The sequence below is a fragment of the Archocentrus centrarchus genome, chromosome 13, assembly GCF_007364275.1.
Source record: "Archocentrus centrarchus isolate MPI-CPG fArcCen1 chromosome 13, fArcCen1, whole genome shotgun sequence".
NCBI classification, from domain to species: domain Eukaryota; kingdom Metazoa; phylum Chordata; class Actinopteri; order Cichliformes; family Cichlidae; genus Archocentrus; species Archocentrus centrarchus.
This window is the reverse complement of record NC_044358.1, coordinates 20,874,062-20,890,996: the sequence shown is the minus strand read 5'-3', so window position 1 is coordinate 20,890,996 and position 16,935 is coordinate 20,874,062. Positions and strand designations below refer to the sequence as shown.

At 39.9% G+C, this 16,935-nt stretch overlaps 1 protein-coding gene across 1 annotated transcript in view; it reads left to right on the top strand.

Annotated features, from left to right (window-relative positions):
* Window positions 1-6,366: 6,366 nt before the first annotated feature.
* Window positions 6,367-16,935, top strand: part of igsf9ba (immunoglobulin superfamily, member 9Ba) — an 81,527-nt gene continuing 70,958 nt past the window's right edge. The window contains exon 1 of the mRNA XM_030745385.1: window positions 6,367-6,557. Coding sequence (XP_030601245.1) covers window positions 6,494-6,557 — 64 coding nt within the window. The 5' untranslated portion in view covers window positions 6,367-6,493. The remainder of the gene's footprint in view (window positions 6,558-16,935) is intronic.

Sequence of the window (16,935 nt, the reverse complement as noted above, 5' to 3'; positions counted from 1 at the left end):
AGCACTGCAAAGTTTCTCTATTGGTTCCAAATGGGATTAACTTCGTAAAAGTTATGGGAAAAGTCAAAAACAATAAGTGAGTCTAAATAGGTTCTCTCTTTGTGTTTCGCCCACTCACAGAAATTCCCCCCGTTGGCCACAACAACTTGAACTCCTTCATCAACCGAGTTTCGCCCACAGTGAAGTTGATCACATTCAAAGAGGCTAAATGGTGCCTGTGATGCTGCACAGATCAAGAGGGAAGAATTAGACAGTGCTGCATCTACAGCTCTTTTAGCACTGTGGTATTTATAGATTTCACAAATGAGCTGGAAAAATGGTGCAATGCACAGGAGAAAAAGATGTTTAGAGGCTCATTGATTTCAGGTTGAACTTCAGATTTCTGGTTTTCTTCCACACTGTGTTCTTTTGCTTGTAATGATAATAGCGGGGTGTGTTTTAATTAAGAGGAGCTATTTCTGGAAGCACTGTACACCTGTTCAAACATGTGAAACCGTGACAGCTACACTTAGCTGGACAATGTTTTAATGTAACCGTGATACAGGGAAAGCTGAGTGCAAGGCTTTTAATGTGTGTGTGGAGATGCTGTGTGAAAGTAGTTACACAGATTCACTCCATGTTAAGACTTAAAAAACATTAACATGAAATTATGTAACCTCCTGAGGTAGGCTGACAGACAGACGCGAAGGATGCTGCTGTGATTGAGTGCACTACAAAAAGCAAAGGGTGGCGCTTCACTACTGCCGTATTTTCCCAACAGATACACCATTTGGGCAGGTTGTTCACAGACTCTACTGATGACCACTGAACATGACAAGTGATTCTCATCTGATGAGCACTGCAGAGAATCAAAGTGACTTTGAGGCCCTAAGCCCTCCTGCCAACACAATGAATGTGTCAGTCACATCTGCTGCTTCATAGACAGAGAGAGATAAAGTACACAAAGATATTAAATTGTCTTTGGATCCTGGTTTTAAAGGTTTCATTAAACACTTATGCCCACTTTTAATTATTCTTTTTTGTACAACTAATTATCTGAAATGCTGTGATGTGGCTGCATATAGCAAAAAAAAAGAAAAAAAAGGTTCATGTTCTAAAATAATTAATTTCATTTTTTATCTGAAAAAAATCAGCACTTACTCTGCAAGTCAGATGCCAAGAAACTGTTGACAACTTAAATAATCCCTGCATTCTCAAACCCTACTCATGCTGCAAAGTCATAATTACAAGTTATCAGAGGTTACACAAGATTTCTTCAGGACGTCACAGACGTGTGTTAAGGTTTACTGGATTTATTCACCTCACACTAAATCCAGATGGATCGTTAGTCCGCAAAGTTAAGCTATGGCCCGCAGATCAGCTGATCTCAGTACCAGCCCCGCTGCCTGAGGGCTAAGACTGAAAGGTTGAAGAAGAGTTTTTACCCACAAGCCATCCGTCTGCTCAACTCTGAGCCCTAACTGGACCATTATTGCACAATGTAAATATTATAATTTATAAAAGTGTGTATAGTGTATAGTATATAGAGTATAGTGTATAGTGTGAATTATTTTTTTTTTTTATTCTTCTTATTTATATGTGTGTGTATATATGGTTGCAGGTACAAAATACATTTCACTGTGCATTGTACTGTGTATAACTGTGCATGTGACAAATAAACACTATCTTATCTTATCTTATCTTATCTTATCATAAGCTGAAGGCTCTTAGTTAATTTCACATGTGGTATGCTAGTTAAGCATAGCCTGTTTACAATCGCAGCAATCTGCAAGCCGCTTTGCAACCCACCTCCAGCTTTCATTCTGCGTCTTGATTAGTTTCTGTTGTCATTGATGGCTCTGTTCTTCTGTTCTGGGGGTGTTACATGTATACACATGTAAAGCTTGGGAGGTGTGCAGATTCAAATAATTTACTTTTGACTATAGTGCTTTAATTGAACTGTAATAACTATTTTAAAACACTAGAGGAGAGGCATTCTTTTACTCAGAAACGTGCACAACATATTCTTTTGTTGCACAGACTACAGTACATCAGGCCACTTCAAGATTGGCTTTTTTCCAATGGATTCTTGAATTTGTCAGATAAAAGGAGCACATAGAACAAATACTATATCAAAAACATTCATGTACCATAACCACTTGTTACAACCAAGGTATGCAGAGGAGCATTGTTGAATGGACAGCACGTCAAACTTGCCACTCTAGTCAGCTAAGACCAGGAAAATGAGGCCACAGTTCCCACGGGCTCACCAAAACTGCACAACAGAAGACTGGAAAAACACTGCCTGGTCTGATGAGTCTTATTTCTGCTGTGGCATTCAGTTGGCAGAATCAGAATTTGGTGTAAACAACATGAAAGCAGAGATCCATTCTGCTTTATACCAACAGTTCAGGATGCTGCTGGTGGTGTAATGGTGTGAGGGATATTTTATTGGCATACTTTGAGCCCCTTAGTACCAAATGAGCATCGTTTAAACGCCACAGCCTACTTGAGTATTGTTGCTGGCCATGTCCATCCCTTTATGACCACAGTGTACCATCTTCTGATGGCTCCTTCCAGCAGGATAAGACACCATGTCACAAAACTCAAATAATTTCAAACTGGTTTCTTGAACATTACAATGAGTTCACTGTATTCAAATGGCCTCCACAGTCACCTCCCAGATCTCAATCCAATATTGCATCCCTTGGATGTGGTGGAATGGGAGATTCTCATCATGGGCATGCAGCCGACATATCTGCAGTAACTGTGTGATACTGTCATATGAATATGGACCAAAATCTCTGAGGAATGTTTCCAGCACCTTGTTGAATCTATGCCACAAAGAATTAAGGCAGGTGTACCTAACAGAGGGGGCATATTATATATGGATATGTTTTTGTAATGTTTCTAACACAGATGCATCACCATCATCATTATTAGAGGTAGCAGCAGTAGGAGCAGTATGAGGTAATGGTGCACACCATCCATTGATAATTACTTTTTAATTAGAGATGTATGAAAGGGAAAGTGAGTTACCAGCTAATCAATACTCTCAATTTTTAAAAACCATAATGACGGGTGATTCACATTTTGAAAACTCATCCAACATTTCTTTTGGACTAACATAAAAATAAAAGTTCATAAACAGCAGGGCCATTCTGTTGTGTAAAACACTGCTGACCACTACTGGCCAGAAGCGTGTATTATCCTTAGAAAGAGTATGAGACGATGAGGACACACAGAGCTTATAAAAACACCATAAACAGACATGCAGCAGAACATCTGTTCAGCAGCTGACGTCCTTCACATCTTATTCGGTGCAAGCAGGTTAGAGAGCTGCAGGCTGACTGACTGCTGCTGGATGGGGCCCTCAGTGTACACACCCATATGTCTCTGTCTCTAAAGCATTTGAGTCTGGGGGAGCATTTGAGCCTATGCATATTGCACTGGATTTTAAATACATGGGAATGAAGGAATAGAGCCAGGATTTGCTGCGGGTTTTGTTTGAATATTGCAGATTAAGGACACTATAACTTTATTTTTGCCCCACTTTTATTCTAATCTTCTGCTGAGGAGAACATTTTATATATATACATATATATATGTATATAAAAACTTGCCTGCTCACAGTGGCGACAGACTAAGAAGATCCCATCGGATGATCACCCTAAAAGTAAACAAGTGTGCGGGACTCAAAAATTTTGATGAGTTGGTAGTGGAGCACTACAGTCCTTTATTCAAGTAACAGTACCGACAAAACAATGTGAAATGCTCCTTGTCAAGTAGAAATTCAACAGATGCAGCATGCATCAACGTGACCTTGAAGTATCAAAAGCAGAATGGCTGCACCAAAAATTTTACTGACATACTTTAAAACTTTCTGCTGGAAGGACACGGGGAAAGTGAAATCTGATTAATCATTTTCCACAAAAAGAAAAAAGCCCTTAAATTGTTTTCTAGAGCACCCCACTGGTTCCTACTACATTTACAAATGTAGACATTTTCATGTTCTCTTCCTCCATTTGGTAATAGCCATCCTCAGCCTCCCTGGTTGGAGCTGTAAAAGTAATAGCAGTGGTGTTACATAAGAGCTTCTTATAACTGTTCTTATCTTTCCTTTGCCATTCTTTACAGAAAAAAAAGTTCTACATAGAAATAAAAAAAGGTTCTCCCATGGTCTTTCAAAGCAAATGTCATGCGTGTCCCCTTGGAAACAGACTCATCAAGGCTTGGGCTATTGAAGGTATAGACCTATTCTGTGCCCTGGTGTTGTGTCAGCAATTCTGTAACTTTAGGTGAGGGTTGGAGGGGGGTCTGGCAGTAATATGACCTTGTTTTGCCATGCAGCAGCCACAGCACACCGCTACACAGCTCCACCGGCAGTAATTGTGAGAATCTGATGGATGCTCCACCTTCCAAATGGCTCTGTCTGCAATGCTAACGGTTCTTCCGTGAACCTCTCTCTGTGGAGTTTAAATGTAGGGGTATGACTAAACAAGAGCTTCCTGCCACACAGCTATTGATAATTAGGACTCATAATTTATGACTCATGGCTTGCATTGTATATGCAATCGAGCCTGCTGCTGAGTAAAGCAGCAGCAGTCAGGCTGTTCTCTTACTGGCACATGAGTTAGAGGAGGCTTTCTTTAGCATCCAGCACTGGGTCTCACACCTATAAGTGCTTGCGCTGAAACCAGTATGTATGCAGCATTGTGTGGCTTGCTGTGAGGGAGGAGCAGATGCTACTTCTTCCATATCTGCATGAAGTTTGATTAATTTGAACACTTTTTAGATGCTTGATGCTGTAAAGCGCTGGAGAATTTCATAATAATGGTAATTATTTTTAATATAAGTTGTTATTTTACTTATTTCCTGTCCTGTAAATCAGTAACCCATCATCTGGAGTGAGCCTATGGGGAGGCTGGAAGCAACTGACATACAGACAGGTGGCACATTAAAGCACAAATCCGAATAAGTGTGCAGATGCTGCCTTAAGTGAGATAAGAAATGAAATGGTATGAATCATGGCTTTGGACTTGAACGTGACTGCACCACCACCATCACCAAAATAGAGAATAGGGCATTATCTTTTCCCCATATCTAAGATGAATAAAGTACAACTCATCTCAAAGATGAGTTAGAATCTATAGTGTAGGAGCATAATTATACTTCATTATGCCTGTATCTTTTTTCATGTTACTGCATTTAACATATACCAGTGTAGAGGTTGAATGCTTCAGGTTTAATCCCAGTAAAAACTAAGCCCTATTGAAAACTTGCACTAAAATATTCAAATGCTTTATGACAATATCACTTTACTGCAAGACTTGCAGAAAAGAGAGAGAGAGGAAGAATGCCTTTGATTTTTTTTTTGGTCACATTTTTATATTTTCTTTGATTTCATGCAGGAGCATGACAGCCTCCAAAAAAAAAAGAGGGAGGGGTGAGACAGACAGATAGACATAAACGTCGAGACAAAAATGAGACAAATTCTGCTGCAAGACTTTACTAAAATGATAGATCACCCACATGTTTATCTTCCAGTAACACGGCGGCGGTGTAATTTGTGCGAGATCTGAGCTGATGTGGAGCAGCCAGAGGCGCACAGGCGTTATGAATCCTCCGTGGTCATGCATGTAGAAAACAGAGGGGGTGAATCTGAGACAGCCTTATCAGTGGCAACCATGTGTACGCAGTGGGCAGCGTGATGGAGCTGCATCCTCACGCTCGCGGCCATCGAGGAAAAAACAGGCGAAACGGTATTGTATGTGTCGCCACACCCATCAAATGAAGCCAGACACGGCGCGGCAGCGGAAAAAACGAGGGTTTAAAATCGGCGACAGGACAGCAACCGACGGCTGTGGAGGAGCCACAGATGAGTCACACACGGCTCCACCAGAGTCCCCCATTTTCATTACACATACAGTCAACCTGCAACCTATAGAGCTGAGGGGTGTGGGGTCAATATTGATATGAGGAATAATGCAAAAGGCAGTGTGGATGAATGGATGATGGGCGGTGATGGTGCACGTGGGGCCAGTTTAGGAGAGGTATTTAAAGATGTGGACGCGGCTCTCTTGTCAATGCGCATGATACTGCGGTTCCACTACTACGGCACGCTCCAACTCACCTTGAATCGGCGCACGGCCGCTCTCCTGTCATTCGGGTGCGGGGCGTAAGGAGAACCAATACACGCCCCAAAGCCTCAATCAGCAGCCAATCCAGTGACAGAAGAGGCGGACCTGTGGCTGCATTCTCACACTTGGTTTCACTATGCGCTCGTAAAACGGCTCCGTCTACTACAAACGCGGCGGTGCAGGTGCTCTGTCTCTTCGGGAGAGGATGCGGATGGAAGGACGGGGGAGGGAAGGGATGAAGGGAAACGCCACGAGGAAAGAAAATAGGATATGAAAAGGGGCTTATGCTAAGAGACCGCGAGGTGCAAGGTCGAATATGAGAGATTGGTTGAACGGGGCACTTTGCGTGGTAATAGCTGGTCGGCAATAGTACTATGATTTGGTATGTGGCCACTCTGATAGCAAGTGTATTCAGCACCAGAGGAACGGCCGCTCAAGGTGAGTTGAAGTGCAATATATCTTGTGCCGCACATATCTTTTAATTTCTACTGTATTCGCAGGCGCTTGGTGGTTCTTGTTCTAATGGGGATTTTTTTTTCCTTTTTTCTGTATGTTAGGTCATATGAACTGTGGGGCAATTTGATTCTAACAAATGGCTGCATATCTCATATGTCACGTGAAAGTTCAGCCCTGGTTAAATCCTATCAGGAAAACAAGAATTGCCTTGAAATGGCCTGGCTCATTTACATGGTTACCTGAAATGAGATGCCATTGATAACAAATCCATGTGTCCACAGTGACTGATCGTGACAAAGATAGCTTGATTAATGTGGCTGTGGTTTAGGCTGGTATATGTGAAATATGTGAGCCTCATTTGGGTGATAAAGCAGCGAGCAGATTGGAAGATAATGTCCCTGCTGCTGCTGCTGCTGCTGAGGGGAAATGTGTGCATTGTAGGCTATCATAGCAAGCAGTCCCATTTGAGTTCTCCAGAGAGGGGTGTGACCGTCTCAGCCCTCAAGATGGAAAAGTAACTAAATAATGCATCACGTGTCAGATAAAATGCACTCTTGGATTTGATAGAGCCCACTGCAGCATGCATGGGATTCATATGCTGAATTTCACATTGCACATGGATGGAGGAAAGGGGGGGGGGGGGGGGGGGGGGGTGCTCTGTATGTGATGCACTAAGCACCCAGGCTGCGAGGCTCGCCTTGTGCTAATCTAAGAGCATCATTCCCGCAGCTACAACCTGCACAATATCCCTTTTGTTCATATTATTTTATATTTTTTTACTGAGCACTCTGTATTGACCCATGTACTTACTTAACCTTGCTTTTCCACTTGTGTCCAGATGAGGGAGACATGTGCCAAGTTGTCGCCTGGTACTGATCCCAATGACCCCACATACCCAGTCAAAACTGGTCTGCTCACAGGTCTGGCTCCTCCTGTGATGTCAGCAAAGGCCCAGATAAGCACAATATGCAGTCTTGATCCAGTGTAGTGAAGCAAGTTTGATTTAGGAACAGAGCACCTCTCGGGAAGTTTTTTTGTCTTTTTAAAGGACACATTATGTAGACGCCGATGTGACTTAATGATATCGATTTAAAGGTGTTGTCTGGTATCGGCACTGCACAGAAGGTGATTTAAGTCTCACAAGCTGCACAAAAGAGTCACAAATCACAGCATAGCCTATTAGTGACTACAAATGAGAGCTGGTCTACTTCTTATATTACACTGGCCCCAAATATACTGTCTAATTGCACAGAATCACTGACAAAGCATGAAAATAGAAACTGTGACTTTTTTAACTTCATCACTTGGGCTCCTGATATACAGAGCACGTTGATCTGTCCTCAGAGTTTAAGGATTTCTGGCAATAAATGAGGTGCATTGATGTAGTTATTGATTAATAGAGAACAAGAAGTGACATGTGCTAAATACCAGTACAAGTACAGTTGAAAATATTTTGCAGAGTGCTGAAAAATCCACATCAATGGCTACTATGGCAGCAAAGTGAGCTTTATATATTACTGCCTTCATGTCTGTCCATTAGATGAGAAGCTACAGCCTGCCACCAGTTAGCCACCAGGTAGCCTAGCTTAGCAGAAACACTTGGAGTTAGGGCAAAACAACTACTCAGACCCTTGTTATTATATTTTATAGAAAGACTGATGGATTTGCCATTGCAGGTTATGTCATTAATTCTTGATAACTGCCTGCATGTATGGGAGCTGTAGGTCAGATTTTTCTGTTCCAATAGACAAAACAAATGCCCAGAAACTTACTCCAAAACAAGTAGAAGCAAAGTTGTATTCGGGAATCTTAGGCTTGGCTCATTTTTTCATGGCTGGGATTTAATTTTATGTGCACTTTGCTCAGTGTTAATAAGTGTAAATAAATAGCCGTGCATATGATAAATATTTTATTGCATAAATGGAGAATGTCCTGCATCATGAGATATAATTTTGGAATACTATCACATTTATATAAAGCATTTGCCCATCATATGCAGAAGATATATTCTTTTTTCTGTTAAGATACATTTGCATGTTAATAATTGAGAATTTGTTGTGATGAATCACATTTATATATTTAGATAAAGGATAAAAACTGCTACCAGGAAAGAAAGTTCAATTGACCACATATAGAATGGATGGATGGCTGGATGGATAGACGGATGGATGGATGCCTTGGAAATCAATATATCAAAAGCAAATATAACGTTCATATACACCTGCAGTGAAAATGGACTTTTGGATTCAAATAGCCGCTTCAAACACTGAGTTGCATTAAAAGTACATCAGGGTGTGGCACAGGCCTTATGCCTCCTTTATAGTGACTTAAAAGTGAATATCAGGTTATAGATGAGGCATCATCTGCAAACGTGTTCACTGTGAAAGTGCTGGGCATGCACAATTGCTGATGCAAATGGAACAAACAAATTGGAAGAGCACATTTTCTTATAAAGTTGCAATGAGTAGTTTATAAACCCCTTTGAAAATCTGTGCATAAAATCCTTCATGGGTAGACACATCTTTGTGTTCTTGCCCCTGGATGGTTCTGGATTTCCATCTGACAGATACATGATATGCTTGTGGTTGCTGCAGTGTGAACAGGATTTTCAGGTAACGCAGCATTGAGTTATAACAACGTAACCCCGTAATTCATTCACTGAGCCCGCTGCTTTGGTTCAGGCGATGATTGCTTTGTATCATAATTTTCAAGGGTTGTAAAATGTTTCCTCAAAGTATTGTGAACTGCTGTGAAGTGTGTGATAAGACTTTAAATGCATGACTTTCTAATGCAAGCTGATATTTTTTGATCTATCTTATTTGATCATCTTACTTCTAGCTCAAACAGTACCATATTAGTGAACCATTAGGCAGTCTTTAGTTCATAATTATACTTATTTTTAATTAATGGCTCCCCTCTGTCTGCAGTATTAGTAAGTCCTCATTAACCTGCAGTATTAACTGAGTCACACATTACTTTGTTACGCTTTTTGTTTTCTCTAAAGTAATGAACCACCACAGCAAGTTGGTACTCAGTAGTTCCTAATTACTTTAGGATTACTTCACCGTTACTTATCCTTTCTGTGTCCCCAAAAGCAAAGTGAAGACTCATGTGTTTTCCCACCCTCTTCAAAAGCACTTCAGCAAATGTAATGACAGATTAAACATATTTTTGTGTGTGACTCGGTGAACAATCAGTCACGGGAAACTGAAGTTTTGTTTTATATATTTTTTTAATTTTTGCCAAGTGCCCACTGGGGAGACAGCATATGGTGAGGAACAGCTGAGGTTAGCTTAACAAAGTCAACAGTGACTTGGCAACCAATCAAGGTGAAACATGGGGGACACTGAGGGCAATATAGAAGTAATTAAATGTCATTGGCCATTGTTGGGAAGTTTTATACTTGAAGGAGTATCTTCAGAGTCACTCATGGCTTACTGATCTCCTCCCTGGTCCTCTGCTGGGACTCGATGTTTTTTAAGTGTGCGTCAAGCTGGGTTTTGGCCAGATGCTATTCATCTGTAATTCCCTCCTTGTGAGCCACCTCCTTGATGTTTCACTGGATCCGGAGCTCCCTCGTGAGCTATGGCTCGGCACCCTTGCTCTTAAATGAGATGGATATACAGATGCGGACGGGATTTATGAAGGTGTCAGAAATGTCACTCACATATCTGAGGCCTCCCAGAAGCACTGAGGCGCCGTCTGAAAGCCCTCCTACTGCATCTGTGGGTCCTGCTTCAGATTGTCGTGCAGATAAATGGGTCTGTCTTCGTTTTTTTTCTCTGGATGCTGGAACTGTCTGGGACATTAAGTGAGGCTGCATTTCGTGATATGGTTGAGAAACTGTTTTGACAGCAGATTTGTCTGACATCCGCAGTGTCTTCTGTCTTTAAACTTCCACTACAGTGCGGATTAATGATGTTTTATGTGATGACTTAATAGGAATTGTGATTTTGTGTAAGGTCTAATCTTTGTGAATAGCAGCCAGAAGCAAGTTTTTGGTGGAATCTCTTTTGCTTTGGCACTGTAATAAATAAGAAGTAAGGCCAGTCTGGTGATAATTTTGCAATTTATTTAAAATTACTATAAAACAATAAAGAGTTAATTTGGTTTTGATTTAATTTCAGGCTTGGTGTGATTATAGATTTAACATGATCCGTGTATCGTTCATTTTCTTCTTTTTCAACTGAGAATTCTAACTCTATTATTACTTTATGAATGGGACACACACACGCACAAAATCAGATAATTACTGAGTTTTTTTTTTTTTTTGCTTTTGATTTCTTGCACAGCTCAAAAGCAGTTCAAACTTGATTTTTATATTTTATGCACCCAATTTCCATGATTTTCTGACTTCTTTGTCAATCTTCAAGTCAGATAATCTGCACTTAATAAGCACACAGTTCAGTGTGGAAAAACAAGGCTGAATAACCAAAATTACTTTAGGGACTGGATGTCAGTGCATCTGTATTAGAACACTTTGGTTTTGACACCACGAGTGCACTGGACCCAAAAGATAATTTAAGTAAAGCTTTCAGATTTTCTTTATTGTTAGTGGTTTGGATTGGAACGTCTTTACTGTCCTCCAGGAGAAAATTAGTTTGGTTAGCCAAGAGGCCAATAATTTACATCATAAAATGAATAAAAAAACTTAAATAAATACAGTCCAGACTCACAGCAGTTCATAATATAGTCACGACCTTTAATCTATCAAGTCGTGCTGCAGGACATGAATTTTACATTTTTTTGTGTTCTTCAACACGAATTTCCCAACATTATTTTGTGTCCCTGAACATGACTTACGTACTGATTAAAAGAAAGAAAAAAGTCCAACTGCTGAGGTTGGGGGTGGTGGTGGTGGTGGTGGGGGGTGGAGAAGATAGTCATGTTGACTTTCATGCCAGAGACCCAAGTACGACTCATGCACGTCACAGTTTCAGCTTTATGATTTTGAAATACATTGTCATTTAAAAACATGTTGATTTGTTAGTTTAGGCACTCAAAACTACAGAGTTAGTTTTACAAAAATATCATGCTTTGGGTTCAAATGTGACGTTTGCCACATCTTTTCATGGTTGCCATGGTGACACTTACCTGCTTTCTCTACAAGGAAATACATGCTTCTGACATGAAATATATTTCCTATTGAAATACATTACTTACAAATTGGTGTTCACTGACACGAAAAACCATAACAGCTCATGTCCGTGAATGCAGAAAAATTGGATTCATTTTTCGTGACTGTTTCACAAACTGCTGTGAGACCGGGCTGATATATCACATTTACATTATATGTCATCATAATAAAAAGGTGCAGTGGGCCGCATAAACACTAAAGGACCATCAGTCCAATTTTTTTTTCTTTCATATAAACAAAACATAAACTGATTTTTCCAGCATTTGTTGTGTGTAGTTATCTGTTTACTAGTTTATGCTCTGCCTGATTTGGCTCAGATCAGCTGTTTTATTGTTCGTGGCTGTGGGCAAAACTATGGTGGACAAACTGTTGCAGCATCAACAATCATAACATGACTGAAGGGCGTTTCTCCCATCTCTTCTTTTTAAATTTTCATTCACTGACCGTTATAAATGTTGATACTGATACATTGGCAAATAGCTAATATTTAATAATATCAGTCCAATGATTTAGTTTCTCTGAATAAGAAGAAACATTTCATACATTAATGGCCAGGCTGAATCAAGCTGACTGGGAATAGAGACAGTAGCTTCTGGACCACACAAACTGGACAGATGAAAGATCAAAGACATGTGAAGTCCATGGTTTGTTTCTTCTTGTAATTTTATTTTAGTTGAGCATAAAGTAAAAAAAAAATATATATTTTTTTTTTTGGTTTTTATTTTCAGTGATTTTTGTCCTATGCTGCTCTACTTGTGTTAGCATGTTTTTGAACAGGACTGATGAAAACCCTGAGATTGTAGTGATTGTAGAAAGCTGAACCTCACACTGGTCTCGCTGTGTGCATCACATATATTTATCAGAAACCACCTTTATCAAACAGTCACTGTAAAAAAAATAAAATAAAAAAATGGGGTAACATATATCCTACTGCAAAAGTTGCAAGTTCCTTTAAATACTGCAGACTGCTTTGTATATGGGCCGACATGTCTAATAACAATAAGAAGAAGGCAAGCTCTTCATTGTGAATGATTTTCTTTGCTGGTCAGTTTATTAAATGGGTTTGTTTTTTTCTTCTTTTTACATCAAATTAAAAACATATGTATTTGAAGATACAAGCAGAATGCAAAAACATCAAACTATCATCATAGTACTTGAGCATTATTGTTAAATCATACACATATTGGGATGTAATGAATGATAACACTTCTTTCCGCTGTCATTTACTGTTTTCTAATAATAGCCACTGCCAGTATTGTGAAGGAGGTATTCAGATTCTTTACCACACTTATCAACCATTCCAGGTGTTTTCAAATCAGTTCATAATTAGATAAAAGGCTCATCATACATGAATCCTCATGGTGTGCTTCTTCATGACAGTCCTGTCTACATGAGTGTGTTATTATTATATGCCATATATTTAATATTAATAATACACTGATATTATTTTCACTCCTGTGCAAATATTTCAGATTAAACTTTTAATATTTGGCCAGTGTAACCTCGTGTCTTCTCAGAGTATCAGTATATTGTACTCAGAATAAGTTGTAGTCTGTATTTGTAGCCTTTTTCTTTGTCGTAACCTGTCCGGCTTTAACTGTAATTGCTGCATGCGTATTCACCATATTTGCTTGATATGCCTGCCAAGCAGTGCTGCAATGATCCCCTCCTGATTCTGTCCAACCAATCATTTTTCTACAGACATACTGTACAAACTCTTCCTTTCACTCACTCCGTTTTTCTCTGCGCTTTACTTTGTCGCTCACAGTCGTGAGAGTAAAGCTTAGTAAGCTTAAGAGAGGGGCCGTGCTCAAGCTGTGGATGGCAGACTTTCAGTACTGGGCATGTGCCAGCTCTTTCTGGTGATGTCCCCTCCCTTCTCTCTTCTCTCCTCTCTCCTCCCTCCGCCAGTCCAGTCCCAGTGGAGTCTCCTTGCAAACAAAGCCTGCAGCATTCTGGGAAAGCCAGTTTTTCAGATCATGTGGTTCTTGTTGGATGGACTAACTCCTGCAGCCTTTAGATCCTCATCTCTCGCAAAGCATGTAGACGTTCACTGCTTGCAGTAATAAGGGTAATATAACTCCATGTTGATAGCACACATTCAGTAGGTCAGATTCAGTAGGTCTGGTGATCTGTACAAGTTGTCAAGTCAGTTTTTCTTCACGTGGCAAAAAGGTTAATAAAAAGTAAATGATAGATAGATAGATAGATAAATAGATAAATAGATAGATAGATAGATAGATAGATAGATAGATAGATAGATAGATAGATAGATAGATAGATAGATAGATAGATAGATAGATAGATAGATAGATAGACAGACAGACAGACAGACAGACAGACAGATAGATAGAGGCAACCATTACATACATTGCTTCTTTGTTGAACTATTCAAATAATGAGGAATATGGAGACATTGTGATGTTGTTATACTGCTATGAAAAGTCTCAGGGATGATGCTCTTCCTCTTTCAGAGAGTACAGTCAAATACTTTTATTTTTGGTAAGTCAAACATATATTAGCCTTAGATTAATCATAGGTTTAAAAGGGTTTTGTCATTTAGTTATGAGGACTTTTGGATGGAGTGGAGTGATAAAGAATCATCTTCTGATCAAAATCAGCTAGTTTGCAAAGATCATTCCCTCACCATGTGATTTTTCAGGGTTGGAAGATGGAGATAAAGGTCCAGAGAGACTGGGCTGGACTGAACAGATACTACTAAAGCATTAAAGAAGGCAGAGTGGAGCCATCTTCATGAGGATGGTCACTTACTTGATTATACACTGTGAAATACATGTAACAGAAATCAGTTTTCACTGTTTCCTTTAGTTGAGGTCAATTTGGTTTAATTTATTTGATTAGGTTTGAAAAAAGGCTGCTGCTGTTATTAGTTAAACCTTGAGACCTTGACTTCCTGTCATTGGTGGCCTAATAAACAGCCTTATTGTTAAGTTGCTTTTTATGATTACAGTGATCCCTCACCTATTGCGGGGGTTACGTTCTAGAGACCCCCCGCGATAGGTGAAAATCCGTGAAGTAGCGGGGTTATTATTTATATATATTTCAAGGCTTTATAAACCTTTCCCACTCTCTTACTACAACTTGAATGATGAAGATGATGAATTATGTAGCTGTGCAGTACTGATGGCGATGAAGGTGGTGCAGTATCTTCGCCCTCGGCTGTAACTTCTATTTCCACTATTGGCGTAGGCATAATTGAGCTCTTCGTCTGAGTGATGAACATAGTTATGTGTTACAGAAATACCTATACGCAAAATCCCGCAATATAGTGAAAACTCCGCGGAACAGAATTAGTAATTTTTTTTTTTTAATCCGCGATATCGTGAAGCCGCAATAAGTGAACCGTGATATAAAGAGGGGCGACTGTATTAATTTTCACTTCTATGTTTAAAAAGTCTCCAGGATCATACAATACTGAAACTCTAAAGTCCCACTGAAACATCCCAGCTCCAGGTTGACCTGTTTGCCCCTCTGACAGACTTTGTTCAACAGCCTTCACCATTTTTCAGATAACCTATATGCAATATACATTCAGCTTATTAGGAACATTTGTGCAATCAGTTATGATTCAATGCAACAGCTGTCACATAAACTCTGTTTTTACAAAGTTTCATTTTCAGGTTTTCATGAGATTATCAGAAAGGTAATAACTCTACTTCATGCTTAGGGTGCTATTAAAGCTGTGGTAGCAGACTGCACTGCATTATACCAACATAATTTGTCCATTCGATGTCCCATAAATGAGATTGCACAGATGCCGGTTAAGTGTGTATTAGACAGAAATAAAACAATACACTGTTTGTAAAGAACATACACCCCCTTGAATTTAAAATGCCTTTCAGAAAAAGCGCATTTTTGGAAGTCAGTCTTTTCTTATCAAGCCAGACTTACACTATATAGCCAAAAGCATTCACTCACCCATCCAAATCATTGAATTCAGGTGTTCCAATCACTTCCATGGCCACAGGTGTATAAAACCAAGCATCTAGGCATGCAGACTGCTTCTACAAACATTTGTGAAAGAATGGGTCGCCCACAAGTTCCAGCATCGTACTGTGATAGGATGCCACCTGTGCAACAAGTCCAGTCCTGAAATTTCCTCACTGCTACCACTGTTAGTGGTATTAGTGGAAGCGATCGGTAACAACAGCAACTCAGCTATGAAGTGGTAGGTCATATAAAATGGCAGAAGGGGATCAGTGGATGCTGAGGCCATAGTGCGCACAGGTCATCAACTTTCTGCAGATTCAGTCAGTACAGACCTCCTAACTTCATGTGGCCTTCAGATTAGCTCAAAAACAGTGCATAGAGAGCTTCATGAAATGGGTTTCCATGGCCGTGCAGCGGCATCCAAGCCTTATATACCCAAGCGTAATACAAAGCGTTGGATGTAGTGTAGTGGACTCTAGAGCAGTGGAGATGTGTTCTCTGGGGTGACCAATAACACGTCTCCATCTGGCAATCTGATGGATGAGTCTGGATTTGGCAGTTGCCAGGAGAACGGTACATGTCTGACTGCATTGTGCGAAGTGTAAACTTTGATGGAGGGGATTATGGTGTGGGACTGTTTTTCAGGAGTTGGGATCATTTCATGAAATTGTCCTTTTACTGGAAAATTTCATGCACCCAACTTCCTGTTCCAACATGAATGGGCATAAGTGCACAGTTTGGTGTGGAAGAACTTGACTTTCCTGCACAAAGTCTGGACCTCAACCTGATAGAACACCTTTGGGAAAAACACATTCCAAAAAAACCCCACATAACCACATTCCTAAACCTTGTGGAAAGCCTTCCCAGAATAGTTGAGGCTGTTATAGCGTGGCTGTGAGTGAGTCTTTAATGTTTGTATAATGTCATATGGGTATGGTTTTCTTTGATCATTTATATGCTTCTGGCTCTTTGCACTGTATCTATGCGTACATTCTTTTGCATCTTTGTTTTTCTTTTATTGTTTATAAACAGCATCAAGGTGATACCTCAGATAAAAAATAGCCTGTATGGCCAAATCTGACATATCTGCATGAACTGCATGTTAATTAATTTTTAAACAAATGAAACATACAAATGCAGTATTATATACACAATTTAGGCACAACATTAAAACTATGTGCATAATATTGAACAGGTCCCACTGATACCACCACCATGGACTTCTGGGGTGTGGTATCTGGCACTGGGATGTTGTCAGTGGATCTTTTGGGT